Genomic DNA, 25,407 nt, shown 5'->3' on the forward strand with positions numbered 1-25,407 from the left:
TTTATATATATATGGAAGCACTCAAAAGAGAATGACATTAAGAACTATGAACATATAAAATACCACTTTAAAGTCTTTTAATGTAGTACTACATAACCCATACATGTACTGTTTTAAAAAAGAAAAATTAGAATACAATGGAGCCTTCCATGCTCCCTGGTAAAAGTCCCTGACTTTTATCTAAACATCATTCCTGTAGTTTAATGTTTGAGTCAATACCAATGACTGATGGGCACAGAAGGCAAAGAAAGATGAACTGAATAGAATTAAAGAAAGGAGAGAATATTTCTGAAGATTCTTTCTTCCCACAGTACAAATTCAACAACATTTGTTTTCAAGTTTAGCTTTTAATTAAATTATAATTACCTTCTGTGCAAATGTTGGTGAGGAAACTGCTGCACTGCTGGAATATATATACAATAACTACTCCCCCTCCGCCCCAATAAAAAAAACCTTCAGAGATGTTTCTACCAATAGCAAGAATACGACAGTTTATTCAATCAGTATTTTAGCAGTTTTTTTGAATATCTGTTACCTGGTGGAAAAAAGCTACGGTTTTAGAGGAGTCAACAGGGGCAGGACAAGAACATACACTAACTATTACTGCTAGCATTGCATTTTCTCTTACTTAAAAAGCTACATTAAACACAGAATACCATGCATATACAGATATTACCAACTATTTTGAAATAACTCCTCTTCAGTATAAGGGAATGACCAGCTTGCCCTAAAAAGCTTTTCCTCTAGCTAAATAAATGCTATAAAACAAAAAACAAACAAAAAAGGTAAGTTGGCTTTATCAACACAAATGAAAGTGTGTCAACTGTAGCGTTCATTCTGAAATCGAGGAGCATAGTTTCTGGCACTTTCATTCTCCTGTGTTGTGATTAAGTCTATAATAGCTGTCAGCACTGCTGTATCCCTGGATTTAATATCATTCCAGTCCACAGGGTGTGGGTTTTCTATTTTTTCTTGTAGAAGATCATCGAGCTCTTGCCTTAAGTTCTGCAAACAAGAAGTTTGTGGGAAGGAAAAAGAGAGGGACATTTAGAAAACTACATACAACAAAGTTATTATAGTAAATTAAATCCCCTGCTCACTCCCTTTTGCTTCTCTTTGTCACCTACCTATGATTCTAATGTCAACTCATTTCACCATTGTTAAGTGACAGATCAAAAGCTGCTTCTCAAAAAACAGTAGTTCTACCTTTTATGGCAGATGACCATCTCTGGATGCAATGGCCTGTAACAGCCTACACATCCACTAGCTGACTATTTCAGGATTAAAGATATTTAGGTTAAAAATATCAGGAGTGATATCTAGTATCAAACAAGGCTCTGCTCAGCTCCTCTCTCCACTGGAGCTTAATAATGCCGGACTAAAGATTCCTAACTTCTTTGTTTCCGCATCCACATAGGATTACTTGATCAGTCTGTTAGTACCTATAGCTTTTGTTATGGAAATTACACAGATAAAGCTTTTCAAATCTCTCACAGTAAGACATGTTTATAGTTCCTTTAAATCAACCCTATGACTCTTCTCTGAAACTTCTTTAGTTCTTCCAGCGTCCTTTGTGAATCGTGCACTTTTCAGCAGAGGTTGCACCAGCTAAACAAGAATCTCTCTATTCCCAATGCCTTAAGGAGGCACATAGCCTGATTCTCCTGAGCCATGCTATTGCATTAGACACTCGACAAAAATTCTTAAGGTTTGCTTAGTCGTTCTACTAAGGCCAAACACATAAGAAAATACACTACTATTTAATTCTGCCCAATTTATCAAGTGATAGACTGTTCAGAATATTATTTCTGCTACCACTTTTTAATTTGCATTCATCTACAAACCTTCAGTAATTACCTTGTGTTCTATAGCTTAAAAATAAATTGAATGTGACCAAAAGTAGAACTCTACTGCACCCACAGTTTGTCAGCAACTGAATTTGACTCTCCACTTCATTAGAAAATTTGCTTCTAGTAATTCAATAAGATTATTAAAAACAAGGCGTTCAGATTTCTTCATCTGCTTCACTGTAACTGGAATTTTATTAGCCACTACTGAGAAACACTGGGTTCAGTGTCCAGTTGTGTATACTCTACAGCTAGCATAATCTCCTTGACTGTGCTTGAATAGCATCACTTGCTCATATAGACAAATTCAGTCTTCCTTCCCAGAGTCACCTTGTGAGAAAGCCATAATTTAAATGTTTAAATGCAAATATACACATGCCTTCTAGAAATGCAAACCTAACATGTATTTGAACTACTTACTGCGAACACATTAAAAACATTAGTTATCTTCCTACAGCAATGCATTAGTAGGTATACAGTAATATAAAATACAGAAATCCTCTAAGAACCATCAATGTTACAGTAAGTCTTCCATATATGTTATTCTTATTATTAAACACAGTCACCTTAACTAAGTGTGCTATTCTTGCTGGAGACTGGAAAACAATCCATTCATCCACAGCAATGGTATCCTGATCTTTATCCTTCTGAATGGATATATCTCCTCCAAAGAACAAGAGACAGTATGGAGAAACTTCTGTACAATCATATAAGTAAATCTGCAACAAGACAAATTTGTTCAATCACCCTTTAGAACATATTAAATGATATGACTTAACCCTTAATAAAATACAGTACAAGTAAAGTGCCAGATCATTTTTCCAGAGTTATTCATCAATTTACAGCTCTGAAGTTGAAAAAGTTACATAAAAACAGTATTTGATTAAACAAGAAATCAAACCAATTATTCCATTAGCAATCAGAGGAAAAAAAAAACTGTCCAACTAACTCTTTCCATATATTCAGAAGTGTCACACTGGATAAATGGGGAAAAAAAAAACCCCATACTGTCTTTGTCAGAAGCAAGTATTTTATCTTTGGTTTTACAAAGATGTAAACATGTAACAGTTTAGTATAGTAGTTGTTTGAAGAACAATGCCTGTATCACACACAACAGAATCTGATGGTATGTAAAAGGAATGACCCAAAACAGGAAGGCTTTGAAACAAAGCTGCTGCACACCTTCTGGCCCACAATAAGAGGCAACTTCATCCAGTCTTATTAAAGAGCTACAAAAATAAATTACACAAAAATATGAACTTTCACATACACTGCTAGTTCTCATCTTCAAATGGTACACAAGCCAGTTATAATGGAACTCTGTCTCTTCCACATTAACAGATTTAGGATGAATATTAACTGTTCCATCTGTCTTGGTGCAAACTTTCACCCTTAAAAGAAGAAAACAGTTTTTATTTTAAGATTGAAATAAGATATTGAAGACTTAGCAAATTATATCCAAACTTAAAAGAAAAAAAACCCTTCCTACTCTACTACAATGTTCCAAACTCTGAAAATAAAAGGACATAACTTTTTAACTTGTTTCCCAGAAAGATTACAAAAGAATACGCAATATGAATTTTTAGACTCCTGTCTCTCTCCATTTGAGAAGCCTGAATTCTTTTGTTAAATACACGCTTACAGCAACCTGTAGTTCTCAAGCAGAAAAACAAGTGGCATTCTTTTTCCAAAAGAAGGGTTCAGTAAGTTACTATATTTAGTTACACAAACCAAGGTTTTATCTATTTCTTGGAAAAAACACATAGCAGCTCATATCTCTGAGGTCTTTGCTTCATGTTAAGAAGTGGCAATAGTGTGGAACAACGGACTTTCAACCCATATCACTTTCAACCAGTCTAGAGCTGTGACAGTCTTTAACACACACCCGCCTCTAACACAATTCAGCTCAAGGGATCACCTTCAAATGCTTTGGTTATATTTACCATCTGAAAGCACATTTACTTCCCAATATAATAATGCTTTTAAGGAGTAAAAAGGAGAAATCAAGCACAATATGAAACAGCTGCTTTTCTCCCTTGTTTCAGAGATGTAATTCTTCAGCTGTGGTCACAGAGCTCTCTAACCCTTGTGTGCAGAAGGAATACTTAGCCAAAAAAGAGTTAACTGATTGAATAATGGTCTCCTATGGACTCCTCCTGTTCCAAACACTTATTCTAGCAAAGTGATTTGAATAACAAATCTCTTGCTTAGTGGCTCGTAAAACTAAACTTTCCTGGGCAGCTTGTTTACACCTAGCACCACCATGTGGCAAAGTCAGCAAAACAGCACCTTGCATCAGGTTTGCAAACTTAACATTACAGGAATCCTTTCAGCGATTCAAGCTGACCGGGCTCAACTTGAAATAGACTATCAACTGGCTAGTAGTTGCCAGCTATAGCTCAGTTTAAGTTAGGTAATCTAATATTGACATAAAGTAGAATTTTGACTAGCTGTTCTTATTCCTCTCACAGAAATAATCACTTTTGTTTGTTTTTTTAAATTAATTATAGGAATAGCAATTGCTCATACCATGTTATTTCCACACTGCACACACAGGAGGAGGATCCTAACATTCAATCCTACATCAGGTTTACAGATTAGGAGTATCTACATTCTGCATAATCGTTAATACTTTGTTCACAGGAGTATATATGCTCTGTTAGTGTAAGATGTGATAACCAACAGATCAGAGATGCTGGACTCTATCTTGCCAAATAATAAAAAAAGGACAGTGTTTCATGTGTTGCTGTAGATCAAAAGTGATAGCAAGATTCCCTTAACAGCCATGCTGTTGATACATTTGTAACACTACGGATTGTGTGGTAACTTACACCAATTATTTCATGTGTATCGGGTATCCAAACAGTTATCCAAATGGTTAAACAATGTTGCAGTTTCAACAAGTGGAAGTCAACAATCCAATGTTCTGGTCTACCATTCACAAATGAAGTAATTTACACCCTGACCGAGCTGCACAAAGAACGTTATTCATACATTCAAGCTGTTGCTTTGCCTTGCCTTGCCAAACTACCTAAAGTACAAAACACCTCAAATACAAAACAAGAGTATACCAGATCCTTACATTTTTCTCTTTTTGCTAAAGCTTGGCCGGATCTTCGCAACTTTTGGATATAAACCAGCACAGATGACCGCTTTGAGTAACTTCTCGTTCTCTGTAGAGGACAGCAAAGTAAATAATGCAGTTATGCAAACAGATTTCAACTATAGGAAATTTTCCATTTCCCTCCACTCTTCACCTGAGTTGGTATTCGATTTGGGGTCCTTGGGGTCTCTGCTATTCACAAATCCAGCTGCAAGGAGATGCTCGGCAAACTGTCCTTTCATGTTATGCAGCATCTAGGGGGAAAAAAAAAAAATGTCCCAAAATGACAGTGTGCCAAAGGCCCCTCCCTGTCCCCCCCTAAAGACATAATCTTCTTTTTTCAAAACCATTAAGATGTTACCTGGAGGGTATTTGAAGAGAGGAAATATTCCCAGCAATAGTCTTTTTCGGTTCTGAAACCACGACGCCGAGTCTCTTCCCAGCCCTAAAAATTAAAACAAAATCATAGTTCAAAAGACTTTAGAAGTGAAAAAATACAAACAAACAAAAAAGAGCAAAAATTGGACATCAATAAGCAATATGGTTACATTCCTCTCTAGAAGAGAGAAAGCAAACCCTTTGATCTCTCTGTATTACATGTAACTGGCTATCTTACGTATAAGTAGCAAAACATGTTTGAAAACACAACTCTACATTTTTAATTGAAAAATTAATTTTTCGATAATGAGGAGTGAAATATAGCCAAGTCTTCCAGAACTTCATTTGTTGCTATTAGTAGTCCTGGGTAGGAACACCATTTCCAGGCTATTTATTTCCTCCTCTTCTTAGCCCAGCGTACAGGTAAGTCTCCAGGACTTCTGTAGTCAGCTTCAGCCTCCTGTAGAGGCCAGGAGGACAAAAATTACTGTCTTAGTGATTTTTGAAGGGCAAGCAGAAAATTGTCAGGAAAAGGTTTGAATACGCTCAGCTCATTAAGTATACATTTAGAGAACAGTCATCTTTAACTGTTAAGCTACATTTTCCTGCTCTTCATGTGCCTATCCACAAGAAATTAGGCTACTGAGTCCGAAGACAAGATTCCTTAACACTAAAGGGATGAAAATTTATGTTCTCTTGTGTCTTAATGTGTTCTTGTAGAAGCCAAGGAGCATACATTGATCAGGCTTTTCCTTAGAATAAAGCATACTGCTCAGTTTTCTAAAGAAAAAAGAAAAACCTACCGTGAAAGCATTCACCACAGTTAGATGATCACTTTTAGTGTTCTTTGACAGTTCCTTTCTTCTTGCATCTGCTACTTTCTCTTTGCCCTAAGAACAATTAGAACCTATAAAATATTCATGACTGACAAGCTATTCTTTCTTACAGTTCTCTTTTCCTAGTTAAAGTACATATATCAATACCTCACATGCAACATACATGAAAACTAAAGTCACTCTGTAGGCAAAGGCAACATCTCACAGTACATCAAGACAATTTTTTTTACTAACAAATGTAATTAGTGTGAAAATAAGATTAAAAGGCTTTTAAACTACAGTATTTTAGTAGGCCCTAATATCCTTTTGAGATTCTTAACATCTTATACATAATTCTCTTAGAAACTTTACCAGAGGAATGACAAAAGGGTCTTTGAAGCTGAGGCTAGCTGCAATTGTAAGTACTGGATCCAAGCAACAAAATAAGGCTCCAAAAAGGATCATTTTTCCGATATGTGGTTCAACTGGTAATCGTGCTAAATGGACACCTAGTGGAGTCAGTTCTTCTTGTCTGTCCAAAGCATTCTGTCAAAAGTAAATAAAATCCACACACAGTATTTAAAATCATGAGGATTTCCCTGAAGTAGCAGTCAGTATACCTAGAGAACAAAGGGAGCTCTAACAGCTGGAGAAGGCAGCTAGCTTTAATAATGTAAGGTAGGAAAGTGATCATGCAAATTATGGAGAACTAGAAATTTAAGTTTAATACTGCCCTTTTTGGCAAAGGGAAAACATCATTAACTGTGTTTCAAGCAGCTTACTGGGATCCGTGTCTTTCTGGACAAAGGCATAAAGGCTTTTTAAAGACTTATCAGTGTCTAGTTCTCCTGATCAGGCTTATTTTTAGACTCCTACTTTCCCTCAATATCACTTTTGTTCTTATTTGCTCTGCCCTCTGCTACCATACAGCCCTGTCACAGAACACATATCTAAGTATTTATAGAATTCTGCCATCAATCAGAACACTGCCCTTCAACTAAATCAGATGCAGCAATAAATTGAAACAACTGATTTGTACAGGTAATACCCCCCCCCCAAAAAAATCAAGAGCATAGATGTGTCCATAAACCCTCAGTCCCCATCATGCAAACAACATGCAGCATTTTGCAACCTGTATTACAAAGGGGCTTTTCTAGCTTGTTTGTTTCATTAGCCTCAGCACTCAGTGATCCCTTCCCATTCACACCAGCACTGACATACAAGATTCCTCCCCCACCTGCCTTAACTGCTCACAGAAAAAAAGCATCTCAAACTCCTAACTAATCCAGCTGGGACAAGGCGGCTTACATGGACATTGCCATGAGCAAGATCATACAGAAGCAGAGTGTTAAATATCTATACAGAACCTAAAGGGAAGCTATGTATGTGTTTTAAGTTATTTAGAAACTCCCTCATTAACTACTCTATGCAGCCCATAAAACTTCAGCTATTATGAATGAAAACCATTTCCTCCATTCAAACATGAGGACAGAACACTGTACAACCTCAATACATAATGGGCCCGCAAAAGTCAGTAAGGAGATTCAAATGTCTAGGCTTGTACAATCAGAATTGTCTTTGATAAGAAAAAGCTTAGTAATATGGCTCTAAATCAAATTTTCCTTGCAAGAAACTGTACATTAAATAATACTTTACCAGCTCCATTAGATGGTTTATGGCCAACATTACAGCATCACGAGATGGTGGATCCATTAGTTTGCTCAGAAAATAAGCAATTCCACCAAGCTTTAGAATCTAGTTGGCAGAGGGAAAACACAAACAGAAAAAAACACCACAATTAGAGAAAGATGGATATCTAGCTCAAACTGGCAAGCACTGCAGTATTAAAAAAAAAAAAAAGCTAAGAATAATTCACTGCTCGAGTTAGAATTTCACTAGTTAAGGACTAAGGGCAAAAATAAAAATGTATTAGCGAAGAAATTTTACATATAAGGATCAATTCTTCACTCAATATGTATGCACATGTTTAGTCATGAACTTCACTGCTTTTAAGTGGTATCTATCGTTTTCAGTATCTATCATTTTCAAGAATGAATAACAAACCAGGAATTCAACACAAACTGCCAAAAAAGAAACTCATGTCAGTTCTAAAACTACTCTTTTGTAAAATTTTTCAAAGATATTGTGTCTCATGACATGCTGCCGTTCCCACAGAAACTCCTCTGACAGAAGGAATATTTTTAGAGAAAAAAGTACAGTCCAAATTTGAGTTAATAGCTTTTATAGCTTTTTAATAGCTTCTATAACAGTTCCAGCTTTTGTTTATACTAGACACAAGCATTTTTTCTGTTGGCCTTGGTATCTGCATGCAAGTATGCATTTTGCAGACTTTGTTACAATTATTAGCTAAAGCTATCGTACTCTTGGTATGTCAGAATTCTGACTCGAAGACAACTCCAGCCTCAGAGTTGTATTAACTTAATCTCTTAATTCCTTATTGCATTGTAAAAGTAAGTAATACATATGTTTGACGATTCACATATTTACCTTGATTTGTAAACATAATTCTTCCAAAGGTGTCCTCAAGATCTCTGGTAACTGATAATCATCCAGAAGGCTAGCACGCAGTCCATTGTATAGATGGTAACAATGACCTGGCTGAACTCTGTAATATATTTACATTTAAAAAATTTATTTTTTCCTAGGACATTGTGGCATTATGACTGTGTTTAAAAATAAACAGACTTCCAAAACACCTCAAGGCATTAAAACTGAAGTGAATTCAATTGTAAAGCTGTTTCAGCCTTTTGAAATACAGATCAGACTACAGGAAAACAAAGACGCACTGAACAACAGAAACTCCCTCTCACCTCCTCAAAAGGAGCAATGAAAATATTGAATGAAGTATTCTGAGGGGAGACAAATTTCAACTAATTTGGTATACAGCTAAGTGATATTAATTTACAAGCAATTTTTGTTTTAATGTATTGTATCCTCACAAACAAAATATGAAGTCAAATACCATTAACACAATGAATTTAAAAAACAACAAAAAACCAACATAAACCATGCACAGCTTTTATTCTTCTATAATGAGGAGGGAAACTCCCCACTTCCAAATGCAGTGCAAGATAAGTCAGTCTCCTAGAAAAATGGTGAAACTGTTCTTTCAACAAAAGCAAGAGACCATCATGCTAGCATCTGCTTCTGAATAAGTGAAAAAACAAAGTAGTATCTTTAACATGCTCCAATGTGGCTACCAATTCAAAGTTCAGTGCTCCAAGGGTGACAGAAGCTTAACAACACAAAATTTTTCTAACTAGCTTTGTTACTCTTACCTTCCTGCTCGACCTTTCCTCTGCTTGGCATTAGCTTTACTAACCCACTCTGCTGCCATTGTGCTAATGTTGTTCTGTGTATCAAAGTGAGTTTCCTTTATTTTTCCACCATCTATAACGAACACCACATCATCTATTGTAATGCTGTTTGAGAAGAGAGACAAAAAAAGATGCAACTCCTCACCTTTACAAGTTCAACCCAGGATTTTAAAGAGATTCAGCATCTCTTTACCCCCCTCCCAAACTGTAAACCAACAATAAAAATTCTGGGTTGGGAGTTTCATTAAGAATTACATTTCTAAGCATTTCAAGAAGGAGCTTGATCTGTTCTCCTAGATCTCACAGAAGCCACAACGTGGGGTTAAGAACTCTGCAGAGAGGATAGGTAGCTTGGATTTATCACATACAAAAAGTGCAAGTCATTTTAATCACTCATGTTTTGATTGTTATAAACAATTCTTAAAGGAAAATTCCACTTTAGTCTATAAACTTCTCTAAAGATAAACTGTTACAAGATGAATGGTACAAATAATACATTTTAGAAACAGGTTTATACTTTAGATTACCACTTCTATTTATTATGTTAAGTATAGCTTTTTTCTTTTTTTTTCTTTTTTTTTTTTTTTTTTTTTTAAAAAGGCTGTACAGCTATTTACCTAGTCTCTGCAATGTTGGTAGCAATCACGATTTTCCTTACTCCCGGTGGGGTCTTCTTAAAAACCTGTAATTATCCATCGTCCATTTACATGTTTGCCAAAACCAAAAGCATGCTCAATTCATTTTTTTTGGTAGTTGTGTAAAGTTACCTCATTACATAACGATAAAGAAAAAGCATACCTGAGTCTGGTTAACAGTAGGCATCAATGAATGTAAAGGTATGATAATAAACCTATCTGAAAATTAAAACAGTAAAAGATATGATGTAAGCATAGAAACTTTAACTGTACAGGAAAATTAAGTATATAGGATAAAGAAAATATGCTGCAAGTAAATTTACTGTTTCTTATTCTGAATTATTTTTGATCATATAGATATAAGCATATCTTTCCAGATTTTTGTCAGCAATGTTCAATATAACAATTTTAAATCTCCTCCTGACTAGCATTTATCCATCCCTGCTGAACTGTACATATTTCTTTCTGTGTATCAGGGTGGCGGGGGTGTGTGCAAATGCATGTACTGGAAATCACAGGCGGTATATCACAAAAAAAAAACCAGATTCATATCCTGGAATCTCAGAGAGATATAATCTGAGTAAACTAAGTACCAGCTATAATGGGGGATGAGAGAACTGTATTTCTGGGCCAATAACTGCATATACAGCTCAAGATCACTTTTCTTACAATTCATGTTAGACTTTTACCAAATCTGTCACCACAACAAATATTCATTGCTGCCAATGTAACTTAAGTGGCCAAGGCATCTTGAAATACATTCTATTTCTAAACCAAAAAGTTTCATTAATTCACAGATTATTTTTTTTATCCGTGATACACAGTCATTGTATTCCTCTGCTGAAATGGCTTGCATTAGACAGAGGACAGGAGCATAAAAAAAAAGCTGGTAACATTAGGCTTCAAACAAATTCCAGTCCTCCCCAAATGCTAGCAAAACATAAAAATACATGTATATCAAAAAAAAATAAAATTCCTTTATGGCTTTTTATTTCAGAATTTGTCATTTTGTATTTTGCTATGTTGACTTGGCAAGTTTAAGAAGTTCTATGAAGTTATGTACAGTAACTTAGATTTCATTTTTAATGTCTCAATTTATTAGCTGCTCAAGTTTAATAAATGAACTGACACTCTCCTCAATCTGTCAATAATCCAAAGCATCTCCCACTCAAACTGCTTTTACTGAAATATGAATGAAGAACCCAATTAAAGCATTACCACAGACAACAGAGTTGTCTCTGCTAGTAATATTGCACAACATAATCAAATATAGCCCTTATTTCTGGAAGCCCCATAAAAATCAAGCGTGTTATGATGGCATATACTTCTGGTTACCCAATTAAACAAAAAGCTTCAATAGTGATAAATAATCAGATAAAAAGACATTTTTGAGGTTTTTTTTCTTGGCTTAATTCTAAAAATTCTAATTCAGCTACTGTCTACTACCATCTCTACCTGCGCTTGCATTGCAACACATGGACACTGAGCGCACGTATCACGAATTTTAAGACGACTGTATCTGAGCAACAGTCAAGGGCATAGTTAGGACAAATTATGCTGAACATATGAGCTATGCAAACAGGACAAACTAAAAAGCTTTAGGATATTTTAAGCATTCTATTAACAAAACTTCTAGCAATAAATGGGATTTAAAGGAACTATCAGCAAAGCAGTAGGCAGAAGTGGCTGAGAAATGAAGAAAAGAGGAAGCGAATGCAGAATGAAGAAAAAGACTTTATCTAGGATGAACTCCATGCAGAAATAAGAAAGGACAAAAGGAACAAGATGCAGGTTTGAGATTAATTTCCAGATTGTTCAAGCCTACACTGAGGAAAACACATTATCATCATTAATAGATGAAAGATACTACAGAAGCGCAAAAAATACTGAACATACAGTAATTATCTTGAAAGGAAGAGAGGAAAGACAAGGGAAAAAACACCATGCAACACCAGCAAACGAGTGCAAAAATTAAGAGCTTGCCACTAATGCTATTGCTAGAATTCCGATGTAAAATTTTGTCTTTACCTGACTTAAACATGACCTGCGACATCAAGAGATCATGCAAAGTGCTGATGTTGTCCCAGCCTGGAAGAAACACTAGAATTGCACCATCCTATATTTAAAGAAAAAAAAAAAGAAGAAGAGAGAGAAGAAAACACACACAGGAAAAAACATGTTTATGATAAACCACATGTTATGCAAAAAATTAACTGCCTGTACATCAACGTACGTGTTTTGGATAAATGGTATTTGAGACATCATTGACTCAAATCTGGAACGAAGTTTGTAAGCCTGTTTTCTATATAAGTTAGCAACCACAAGTCCTTTTACTGGGACTTTAATAAGGATTTTTAGGATAAGAATCTGATGTCATTATATTCCAAGATCTTTTTTTTGCTAATGCACACATTAGAAAGGAAGCTAGAATTTGAAATTTGAAATAAAAAGTATGTAAGATTTACTATACTGGCTCTGACTCTCAGAAATGTAAGTGTTACATTGCATAGGTGAGTAAAGTTCTCATGATACATTTTTTGAAACTAAAAGATAAGTACAGAGCTGCTGCATAGAATTGTCATCAGATATTTCTAAAGAAAAAAAAGGTAAGGCACAATCAGGGATAGCGACGAATGCAGCTGTATTAACTACCAAGTTTGACACTCTGCAAGTAGGAAGTGTTTCCTAGCTGTGTGTTTCATACACATGTGACTACACTTTCATTAGTCAGTATATAAATTCAGTCTTCAGCATCCAGGTCGTATTTAGATCACTTGGGCAAAAAAGAAACACTTAAAGCCAACTGCACAGTGTATCTATGAGACTGTGAGCATCAATGCTAAATAGTGTTCTTGCCCTCTCCCTCCCATTGCTGACAGATTAAAAACAGATTTAGTAGCACATTAAAGAGGTTTTCAGGCAATGTTTTTCTACAGTTATTTCTCAAAATATAACTTTTAATACATACATACACAATACAAAGAATACTACCTTTGAGACAAAGGCACTCAGTCACAGAAAGAACTAAAAGTTAAATTTATGATTTTATATTACTTTCCATCAAATGACTAAGATGCATAATTAAAGGCTTTGTGGTATGCAAAGGCTTATCAAAAACAAACAAGCAAATAAACAAAAAAATCAGAATCAAATAGCACCCAAACCTTCAGATTTCTATCCCTGTTTTATTTAACTTAAGTATATAGCTCTCATCAGTGCCCACAACCCCTATTCAAGAAAATGCTTGGATGCGTGCTTCCCATTTAAACAGGGATTAAGTCACATCATTTCAATAAACCTCAACTAACCACAGTCTCAGTTTAGGGCTTAAATAGTCATTAGGTACTTAAAGCTGGCAGATAACTTCAGAGGAAAGCAAAGCAAAACTCTTTTCTATATATCTCTGTATAATAAACCAAAATAACTTTATCAGCTCTGACATTCTTGATAGCCACCGACCACAATTCAGTAACATCATCAAAACATGTTGATATCAGACAGAAATGTACCTCTTCTTCCAGAACAATGTGCCTGATAAGTGCTGCTATAAGGTCAAGGTCAACCTTGTCATCATCCATCATTTCCAAGGCATCTATAGTACTTGCTGAATACCTACAGGCATCAAAATCATGCATATTGATAACTTATTAACATACAAAGTCATGTATTCATGTCTCTGTTATAAGGCTATTGCAATTACACACCTAATTAGTCCACTACTGTACAATGTATATCTTCAGAAATACAATAACTATATAGAAAGTCACAAAACACAGAAGATAGGTAAGACAATAAAAAAAAAAAAAACAGGACGATGCTCTTCCTGGAAAAAACAGCCAGGCTATCCAATTAACCAACTTATCCAGATAACCAGATCACTAGCAAATGTCAGCCATCAAATCAAATGTCTTAAGTGGAAATTTCTCTACTGGGTGCTCAAAACATGACTTATGTTGGTCTAGAGCAATGTTAAAGTATTCTGAGAAAAAGCTTTTGAAAAAAAATACTAGTGCTTTTTGTATTACATCAATTGTAAGACTAAAATACAGTGAGTTCTATCACAAAGGGAAAGACTGAAAAAGGAGAGCACTTGAAAGAGGATTAAGGACCAAAGCTCAAGAAGCCCAATGTTACATTGAAGACTGTAACAGACAATACCAACATCAACAGCAAATGATTGACAGCTGCAAGTTCCCTTATAGTCTGCACATGTAAAATTTTCTGTGATGACTGTAAAGCACTTCAGTGCTTACTACCCAACTGTATTGGCAATAACGTTATTATTGTTTTCCACCACAGCAGCTGTCAGGTCATTAGTAAAAGGACTGTGTTAAAATACAGTACTAATTTATGTTTCTCAGTTGTGAAGTGCCACAAAAACTTAATATGAAAGAGTAACTTAAAAACAACCTGCCCCGCAGCTGCCTTAAATAGTCTGGCCATCGTTCTTTATAGATTTCCTCTTTTTCTTCTTTTTCTGGTCTGCTTACATGTCCTTGCATGAAGCCTTTCTTCCACCGTGGCCGCCGATCTGTGTTTTCCGGAGTATACCTTTAAAATTAAACAAACAATTATTTTAAATTTTGAAACTAAAGCCCTTGAAAATGAACTCCATAGTATTTTTTCCAAATATGGAAAATATTCAGCACTTGAACTGTATCATCTAATGAGATTCTTGAATTTTTTTCTTCCTGTTTAAAAAAAAAAAAAAAAAAAACCCACACAGGCATCATCTCTAATAAGCATAAAAACAGGTTAAAAGAAGTTTGAACAAACAGTATCTATAAATTTTCAGGCTACTAAGTCAAGCTTGTCTTTCTAAGCACAAGAACTGTTATTCTGTTTCTATGAAAGTTTTTTTCTCCTCAAGCCAAGATTTCCAAGTTGCTACAATGTAACACCTCACTAGAGGTACAATGCTATTTTTAATTCCAGTGGAGGCTAGTCAATCTCCCCTGAAAGGTTTTCTGGAACAAGATGACTGCTATCAAACTTCAGTTTTCTTCTGAAAAACAAAACTAATTTTCATGGATATTTATGCTGAGATAAGCTTTGAAAAGACATACTAAGCAAAACTGAACAAAATATTATCTATGTACTGGTGTTCACTCACAGGCCGAAAACACCTACCTCAACTTTTCAATTACATCTTCCAGAAGATACTCCACCACAGGGAAAGTGAACCCAGGTATGTGAATCATTGGACAGTTATCTATTGAGAAAGTGTAACTCAGTTATTAAACAGAAAATAAAATATTGTACTGAAATAATAGTTTTGTACTGAAATAATGGTATTTTGCATAAGAGTAGCAGGCAATAAACATTCTTTACTATTTTTGCAGTATAATCACATAATGTCAACTCCAGTTAAAAACAAACAAACAAACAAACAAAAACATCTCATGGAAGATGCCAAATTAACATCCAAATAAAATGACCAAACAGAAAAGTACAGGTAGCAAGCAGTGTATTTTTTCCAGTATATTCATCTGCTTCCAGTTTCAGGGTAAAACCTGTAGAATGAAGAACCAAAAGGTTCACTCTGGTCACCCACTCACATCACTGCTTCTAAAATAAGGTAAATACGAGTAGATATTCAATATGAAACTGCTCTGAAGACAATGTTTCCACAATATGTTTAATGGCAAGCACAGAAGCAACATACATTCATGCTGAGATAAAATTAAGGGAATAAACATCTCCAACAATCTGTACTATTTATAAAAATGGAATCAATCTCAATAAAAATCAAACCTACAATTTGAGAACTGCATTATACTGCACAAGCCTAAATTACGTAAGAGGGAACATTCATAGGATGCATTTCACCTACCAAAATACTCCGAAAACTTCTCAGCATTTAAAGTAGCACTCATTAGTATTACTTTCAGATCCAAACGAATATTCAAAAGATCTTTAATAATGCTCATTAAAACATCTGATTGAAGATTTCTTTCATGAATTTCATCAAGGACTACATGACTAACACTGGACAAATGCCTAAAATAGGAGAGCAAAAAGTTAAACACATTTGTTTTCAGCAAAAATAAAAAACAGACCAGAAGCTGGTAGATAGCAGAAACAGCTCATTAGTCAAGTCATTTGATAACTGTATTCAGTTTCTTATTCCATAGGAAAACTCACTTATCTGATTGGAGCCACTGTAGGACAATTCCTGTGGTACAGTATAAAATGGAACCTTGTTTCCTTGGTAACCGACTGAAAGAGATACATTAAGAATTCCTGAGTTCTCTCTTTTGTAAAAGACAAAGTACTTTAAAAGCTTAAAAATCAAAATGTGGATAGTCGTTACAGACATCATGAAGCACACCTCATTAGCTTTATTCTCTAACTTGCTCACTTAAGAGTTCAATTGGTGGAACAAGAAATTAGGCCGGAGTTGAAGCATTACTGTTGATGGGGAATGAACTACTTGTAACCTGACAGAACATCCGACTTCCCAGGCATTATTTCTCATGATTTGCACATTTTTCTACTCACTCCAAATTGTTGAAGCTATTTAAGCTCCATGCAGATGACAGCTGGAAGCTAAGCATACAACAATATAACATTCTTGATTAAACAATTAAAAAAAAATAAATGAGATTCTGTAACCTAGTGCTTCAAATTAAAATGTTGTTGAAAGGACTACACTGAGAGCAGTTGTTCTCAATGATAACGGAGATGTTGCTGTTTACTGATAACTTTTCGTTTTAATTTTTCAAATTACAGATGCCTCCCAGTGTCATAGTTTTTGCTCTATGACATTGGGTCTAGGAATTCTTGTCAATTCATCTATTCCCTGATTTCAATGGAACTACTCAAAAGGTAAGCACAGCAAATAGGTAACTGTTCCCAGAAATGTGGCTTACAGCGTTCTCTCCTTCAGCATTTCAATTTTTCCTTTAAATTAATGAATTAAGGGCATCAATTTTCTCTCCATCTATAGCAGAGCCTTTTAAAAGAGCTAGATAAAGGACTCAGACAAAATACAACTGGGTGCTAACCAAGGCTACATGGCATGGGGTTCAGAACTGACTTGGGATAAGCTAACTCGCAACACAGCAGATCAACATCAAATTCCCTATTTACAAACCGCATAAAATACACCCATCGCACTCAAACTTACTGCTGAGTTTCAAAGACTTTATTACCTAACCCCAGCTCTTCACAGGAATGCCTTTTGGAGAAAATACCTGAATGAAAGCACTTCTGTATCTTAAGATCTAATTTTCAAATATTCACACTGATTAACAATAGCTACTAGTTTACATGCAGACACAAAAATTGCTACGAGAACCTTTCTTACCTCTGTAGACGGATTTGGTATCCTGTACTTTTGCCATTACCACATGCTTCTGCCCTTTCAGCAGCAACTCTCTCAGCCACCTTAAAATCAAACAGTGCACAAAAGGAAAACAGAAAGTGATCTATGATTTAGCTGCTCATCAACAGGAAACACCTAGAACTGAGATGGTATATAATCAACCAGAAAAAAAAAAGAACACTAGAAACTACTTTCTCTCTTTCATTGACAGGGGCGTTTCCTAGCTGATCCCAAGGACAGCTTTGCAATCTAAACCGTATTTTAGAGTAACACAACCAATGAGTTATTAGTAAAAAATTCTCCCAGAATACACCTTTCATTAAGACAAGCTTCTCCTCATGGGAAACATGATTCTACAGTCATTTAATACTTAACTGTCAAAAGATTAATTACTGTGCACTTAACAGCCAAATTCTTTCCTGCTCATTAATATGTATTTCTAAATGGCCTGAAACAACATTAGTATTTACCTTTATCTGCATATGCAATGTCCAAGTCCATTAAAATCACTGGTATGAGGTATGAACAAATTCACAGAAAAATGACGCTTATTGTGCCAGTACTATATTAACCACCAAAACTTATGAAATGCTAAATTAGTGTATATTAACAAAATTATTCTTTGCAGAGGAAATTATAAAAAGACTGAAAATTAATATGCAAAAGGCCATCTTAGCTGTCCACTACAGGCTGAATCCTGGTCTTGAGCATTAAATTTAGTATGAGTAAATTGGATGGTGGATCACTTTCTTTGTGAGGTATGCAGTTTCTATGTACTCACTTGAACTCTTTTCAGCTCTTCTTAACTTCAAGTAATCTAGTGAATTGTACACTCAGTCCATAGTTTCCCAGGAAGTTTAGACCAGATAAAAAATGTATTTTCATTCAATGATTCTGAGTAAGGTAGTATTTTTTTTCCCCTCAGATTTATTGGAAGGAAAGGAGAAAAAAAAAAAGAGAGAGAGAAAGTGATGAAGTTACTTAGTCTGTCAAAACAGCACTTACCGAGATGGCGCTGATCCTCCTAGGTTGAGTACATACAATCCTGCATGTAGATCCTTTCCCTCGCTCAATGTAATCATCCAAGATGAACTGAGTAACTTGTGTAGTCTTTCCACAACCAGTCTCACCACTAATCACAGTTACCCGATTATTGTTTATCAGGTTTACAAGCTCCTGTTTCCAAACAAAGAAAAAACATTTACAAATATTAAGGACCAAAACAGATTTTAGAAAGATTTTGAGAATTCTCTACTACAGTGAGGTGAACTTAAAAGAAAATCTCATAGCATTTAAAAGACAGGTATTCAACTGTTTCTATTAACATGTAAGACAAAAAGAAGAAACTAGCTGTATTAAAAAAAAATAGATGCATCTAACATTCAGAACCACTTCTATGAATATTCCACTACTACTGATAAAACTGTGAATGATCCCAGAATAAGTTTCTACATAACCTGAAGCAATGAACTTGAGCTATGTTCTGGAAAAAACACAGTGGCAGAACTTGGGAAACTTCTGTACCTTCATACAAAGGTGAGACTCTCTCTTAAAAAAAAAAAAAAAAAGATCTCTGCCACAAAAAAGTTTCCTGTTCTACACCTGCTGTGTCTTGTGTTTAGTACCAATTACAGCAGAGGTACATATTATTTCATCATAAAAATATATTTACCTTTCTCATCCCATAAGAAGGGAGTTTCTCTCGGAATCTCTGAAACAAAGAAAAAACATAACTAAGAAAAACACATGACAAATTGTTCAACTAATAGCCATATAAACACAGGCCCACTAGAAATGAATTCAATTCCAAGCATGTTTTCAATTTCACTAAATCTAGAAAAAAAAACCTAGCAATTCAGTACATAGAAAGGTATATATGAGCATTTACAAGACAAGGGTCTTGAACAGAGAACTTGCTTCTGACATATGGTCAAACTGTCTTTTTTAAATAAGTCTAATTCACCACCATTAGAACAAGATAAATTATGTTTTAAGAGGTAATTTTGTCAGAGCCCATTTTTCTGCTTTTAGCTCTAGATATGAATCTGGGGATAAACTTTTTTCAAAAAAAATCTACCAAATAATGTTTATGCTTAAAATTATGTATGCAATTCCTAATGCTCTTAGATTTTACACAATCTGAAGTTATCACTAGAAGTCTGGTTTTTAATCACTGCCCTATAAATAAGTATGTGTTTTGTAAGAAACTATAAAAGTAACTATTTTAGCATACTAACATCACGACAACTTCCTCGTAAATAAACTGTAAAGCGGTTATATTTTCTGGTCATATTAATTTATAAAAAATAAAAGTTAAAAGCTTTCTATTTAACACAGTAGAAAGTACCTGCATTTCAATATATCTTAGATCACATTTCTTCTGTCTTAAGTCTTCTTTAAGTTGCTCATCTAAATCAGCATCTTGATCATTTTTCTCAAAGAGATATTCAGCATCTCGATCAAGAAATGTTTTTTCCAAAACTGGTCTCTGTTTTACAGGAGCTTTTTCCACAGGTGGTTTCACTTTTGCAGGCTGTTCTGGAGTGTTTCTGAAATACATGCAGAGCACAAAAACTTCAAAGAATATCCAGTATGTGCCTGGCCACTGAGAAAAATATGCTTAACCATTCAAGGCAAACCTTAGATCTGTTTTTCAGATATTACATCCACAAGTTACTTGACCCCTAATGGGAGGGAGAATATGGGTATGTGTTAAAACAAGTGAGGTCTGAAAATTACCAGTCATCAGATATTTTACACAATATGCTTCTTTGTAATGAAAAAAAATTAACAAAGCCACAAAACATCTCCAGAAAACTACTACTCAACCTGCTGTCAGAACCACTGCCATGTATGTGGATCTTTCAGCAAAACAGAGACCCAAGCAAGATATTTATTAACCTAATTCACTCACTGAATCTAAAATCTTCTGCTGTATCTTCTGCTTCCAGCCTGCAGGAAGATCATTTGATTCAAGGTATACAAAAGCATAAATAATTGTTTCTTTTTACCCTTCTTCATCCCCAGACCACCAGGACATGGCTTCTTGCTCTTTTTCATTTTTAGTCTGGACAGTGTTCAGCAACTGCACGATTTGCTCTTCCCTGCGTTCATCCATGCGCACGACAGCTCTCTGGTGTAAACAGAGAAAAGCATCGTTTTTACCAACGTGTATTCAGCGTATCTAGGTGTACATCACACCTTTAACACGCAAACATCATTCTCAAAGCACAACTTCAGGAAGCTCTCTCAGCAGCGAGGGCCTTTGCGGTGATCCCAACCGCGCCGGCAGCTCCCCGCAGCCGTTCCCGCCGCAGGCGCACGCGGCTTTCCCACCGCGTTCAGTAACGGCGCACCTCTCTAACCCGGACGCGCGGCCACGAAAGGCGCCGCGCAAACAGGAGCAGCCCGGGAGCAGCCCGCGACCCAGGCCTCGGGGAGGGCCGCTGCCCGCAGAGGGGAACTTCAACGAGGCCCCTCCTGAGAGGCGACGCGCTCGCGGCTGACTCCTCAGGCGCCGGAGCGCCCTGCCCCCCCCCGCCCCCCCAACCGACCGGAGGGCCCGACGGAACCAGCCGCTCCCCGACCTGCTGCCGGTCGGTCTCCTTGCTCTTCTGGCCCTGCTTCCGCGCGTACCACAGCCCGATCTCGCGGCCCTTGAGGTGGCTGGGGTGGCGCCCCCGCCCGCCGCCGCGGCCCCCGTGCCCCCCCGAGGCGGCGGAGGAGGCGGAGGAAGAGGGCCGGGGCCCGCCATCGCCCCCGCGGCCCCAGTCCCTGCGGTGCTCGTAGCTCATGGCCGCCGCGCCGCCGCCACCGGCACGCAGCAGCGCCGCCACCGCGCGCCTCATCCGCCGCCTCACTTCCGCCCGGCGCGCCCCGCCCCCCGGAGCCCCGCCCCTCCGCAGCCGGCGGCGGCCGCGCCTGCGCTGGCCGCTGCCGCGGGTTCGAGTCCCCGCTCGCCGAGCTTGCAGCAGTGGCAGCAGCGCTCCTGCTGCGGGCGGCGGCGGGACGCGGGGGCCCCGGGAGCAGCCTCGGGGTATGACCCCGGCCCCGTCGCCCAGCACGCGGCGACGGGACGCGGCGGCAGCCGGCTCCCGGCTCCGCGGCCTGAGGCCGCCCTCGCGCGGCACCGCACTCGCGCGGGCGGCCTACCCTGCTCCGCCACGGGGCTCTTTTCCGAGCAAAATCAGGTGCTTTGGCCAGTGCCCTCGCCAGGCAGCGATGTGATCGCTTACGGCATCAGCTGTGATAACCTAGAGGCTCAAAGTAAGATGCAGATGACAAAATTTTGTATCTGTAGTCGCCTGACGTTGCCAAATTTTAAGTGGTAGCGTTGTCTGAAACATACCTGGGAGTGAAGGGTAACAGTCGTTAAATAGGATAAAATATTCAACGTAATATGTAATGCATGTTCATCCTACAGGAAAATCTCTTCTTGTTTCAGTTACAGATCTGACCTATTATTACATATTTTCTGTGTACCAGAACTGTTTTTCTTTTTTCTAATATAGCATATACATATTTAAGTAACTACCGGTTCAGGGTATGCTGTGTTGATTGTTGCTTTATGTAATACACTTTGTCCAAGTTCTCTGAAGTGTTAAATTAAACCTTTTAATTTAGATGAATTATTAGTTTTTCAATGGTAATTAATATTCCTTTTGTTTGCTTGAATACCATTGTGATACTATAAATGATTCTTCAATCTAATTTCTTTACATCATTTTCTTTTTGCCTTTTCTTCTTTGTTGTCACCTCATCACGATTTATATTCATTTAAAAATTACTACCATTCAGATCTCTGAAATACAATGTCATGCACAGATTTTCAAACTTCTTTCAGGTTAAGCGCTGCTTCTTTCAGAGGAAATGAAATTATTCCAATAAATTATTTTCTCTAAATCTCAAACTTGCAATTTACCTGAAATCTAACTAATTGCAGCAGTTGATTATGTAAAATAGCAAAAACTAGTTGCCTACATTTTCTTTATTCCCTTTCCCTGGAAAAATGCTTTATGCTTCCAAGTAGCCACTTACCTTGCTGCTATGCTTATCCTCTTCCATGCTCTGTTTTTTTCTAAGTCACTCTGCTTATTTTCAGTCCTTCCTAGTGTTGTCTCTCTGTACAATTCTGGAATTTTTTCTTTTTTTTTTTTTTTAACAAGTTCCACAAAGCAAATGAACAATGGAGTTTGGCATCCTGGCTGACTGCAAAGGGAAATCAGCTTCAACCTATGCAATCGTGCAAAATAGGTAGGATGGACACAGGCTGCAAAAGACCTTTAGTGAAAACAAGCAGCTTATGCTAGATGCAGTTAGGGGGAAGGGGAAGCCAGTATAGGATTTACATAAAGGAAACAGGCTGCACGGATTGTTGAGCCTATCTTCCTTTTTGGACCGGATTTGCCATGCACTGCACTGTGTCATATAGATACACCGACTTCCATAGAGCTAATCTGTATGTCTATAAAACGGCATAGCATCATGCCAAAGTCTCGCACAAGGAGGGTTTGTGCAAGAAACTTCAGGTGATCTGTCTTAGCTATACTGCGTTTCAGGTACAAGGGAATGCCAGAGAGGCTGGGATTTTAATGTGAATGAAAACAGGCAAGTGAGGAACAGACAGCCAGATCTGTGAGTCATCAGCACAAAGAGAGCAGCTGAACTTCCCGTTTTTGGGTGAGGTTACCCAGCTACGTGATAAAGGGGGACAAGGAGGGGACCAAGACTGGAGAATACAGAAGACTGGAGGGTACTGAGCATGATCATCTGAAAGACAAATTAAAAGAACAAGGATGAGAGAGAAATGAGAAACTGAGGGGGAAATACACTTCTTCCTCACTTGCCCCTTTGCATCCTGCTTCTGTGGCTTAACATGGACTAGAGTGCACACTCCATAATTTCTCATGCTTACCACCTAACATAAACTAACAGCAATTTCACAATATTCTTGAGAAGTCCCACAGTGGCAACCAGCTAGGGAGTAAAGAAGAGTCAAAGAAAAATAATTCTTAGAAATCTCAGAAGGAATGTTAAAAGAAAAGATTCCCCCTCTGCAGTATGTCACCAGAACACCTCTGTAAGCTAAACCAGGGAGAATATCACAAATCCTTCTGAAAGGATAGTGTGGGATAGGACAGATGGAAAAACACGTCCTGCTGCTCAAATATGAATTTTCATGTCAATGGCATAACATTATCCACACACAAGTGAACTTCTGAGCTGTGTTTAGCCTGTTGGTTAATATAAATTTGGGCAATTGGTATCTCTAGTTCTGTGGTTTATATATATCAGAACAGGAGATGTGTCTGATGCTAGTCTGAAAGCAGTGAAGAGCTAGAATGAAATGGCCCCAGGTGAACGTTCAAAATACTTATCACCAATCAGGGATTAACATACGTATCCCTTCAGCAGTGCATGTGGCTCCCTCTCTCAGATGCCACTCAACTTAGACACATAGCTGCAACTTGTGTTAACCTCTGCATGCCTAGGTAAGCTTTCAGAAAGCTGGTTTTGTTTGCTGCACCTATGCAACATTATTCAAGAAAAATGTGCTTCGGTAACCTTGAATTTAGGAATGACAGGATCTTGGCTTTGAAGTAAAAACTCTCAGAAAACCCTGATCGTACTAGGAAAAATATGTAACTGTAGATTCAGAAGATAAATAAAATAAACTCTTTGATATGCAGCTATTTTCCTAGTTTATACAGACATTGTTAGATAAGTTGTTCTCAGGCATTGGTGCCAAAAACTCCTGCAATGATAAACCTTTAAAGGAGGCTGGAATAGATGGTAGGATTCACTTGTACCTTGGGAGTTACTGACAGCCCTTAAAAAATTGGGAAGAACAAGTAATTTCTGCGGTCTCATTTTACTGCTCGTAATGTAAGAAGCAGACTGCAGACACTATCATAAAGAGCCACAGAACCACACAAAGGCCCTACAGAGAGGATAAATCTGATGCTATGACATACACCATGCTAGGTTTTAGTTATTCCTCCATTAATACCACTAACACTTGAGATACCTTTCTCTTCACAATTCCGAATTCATCATGTGGGATGAGAGTGAGCTTACAAGGATTCACTTTGTTGCAAAATGGATGTAGTGCTAGAGATTAGGACACCCAAGTAATAGAATCCAGCTGCATTATGACCAAAACATAGAATATGTAGTTTAAGAGGCCATTACAAATGATTTATAAGCAGATTGAGAAGAGAGGATCATATTAAACAGATTTCCTCATCACTTTGCAGGGAAATCACTGAGGTAATTTCAACAGATTTATTCTGTTTGATCCAGTATCTCAACATGATACTGCATTTGGATGCTCAGGAAGTGCACATGCTTCAAGTAAATGAGATTTAAGTGCATAAGGAAAGCTTCCATCTGCATGGAAAGAAAACTTTAAAAATGCAGGTATTTGTAGTAGGTTTGTAGATTTAGATGCTGAAAAGATAGTAAATGTGCATCTACTCATGTAAAGTTCTTTTTCTAATATGCATGACATGATGTATTTCTTGAAATAATCCCAGTGGTTTGAAAATTACTGGGCCTTTTCAACTTTTAACCACTGCTCACATTCATTTTCATCCACTTCAGTAGCCCATTTTCATGATGTAAAGTAATGAATCTGTACACAATGGTTTATTTATGTAGCAGCACATTCTCAAAAAGGACAAAAGATAGTGTCTTCCTTCCGGCATTCTGAAGTGAGATTCCTAATGAAGTCAAATTCCTGATGAAGAAATATGAAACTACTGACAGGTAAACACTGAGCATGAGATGACACAATGGAAGAGGATCCATTGTTAAGGGCTCTCAACCCCCTGAATGAATCTTGCTATTGCAAAGTAACAGTACTGCAGTCAAGAGGACTTTCTCTGTGAGTAAAGATTATCTGTGTAAGGAATGAGTATCTTATTAGATTGTTTTATAAAACACACAGGAATATACAACATACA

The 25,407-nt window shown here is 37.2% G+C and overlaps 1 protein-coding gene across 1 annotated transcript; it reads right to left on the reverse strand.

The window, feature by feature from the left end:
* Positions 1-60: 60 nt before the first annotated feature.
* DHX36 (DEAH-box helicase 36) lies at positions 61-21,328 on the reverse strand. The gene is made up of 25 exons (XM_026096861.2): positions 21,031-21,328; positions 20,455-20,576; positions 19,791-19,992; positions 19,116-19,154; positions 18,449-18,619; positions 17,426-17,505; positions 16,261-16,335; positions 15,950-16,116; positions 15,247-15,328; positions 14,527-14,667; positions 13,626-13,728; positions 12,145-12,232; positions 10,280-10,335; positions 10,099-10,163; positions 9,443-9,586; positions 8,652-8,769; positions 7,800-7,898; positions 6,516-6,689; positions 6,132-6,218; positions 5,312-5,395; positions 5,105-5,204; positions 4,930-5,020; positions 3,118-3,238; positions 2,414-2,566; positions 61-1,005 (listed from the first exon to the last, which is right to left on the reverse strand). Exons 1-25 carry the CDS (start codon positions 21,289-21,291, stop codon positions 820-822), a joined length of 3,009 nt encoding a protein of 1,002 aa, XP_025952646.2. The 5' UTR covers positions 21,292-21,328; the 3' UTR covers positions 61-819.
* Positions 21,329-25,407: the final 4,079 nt, after the last annotated feature.

The sequence above is a fragment of the Dromaius novaehollandiae genome, chromosome 9 (genome assembly GCF_036370855.1).
Source record: "Dromaius novaehollandiae isolate bDroNov1 chromosome 9, bDroNov1.hap1, whole genome shotgun sequence".
NCBI lineage: Eukaryota > Metazoa > Chordata > Aves > Casuariiformes > Dromaiidae > Dromaius > Dromaius novaehollandiae.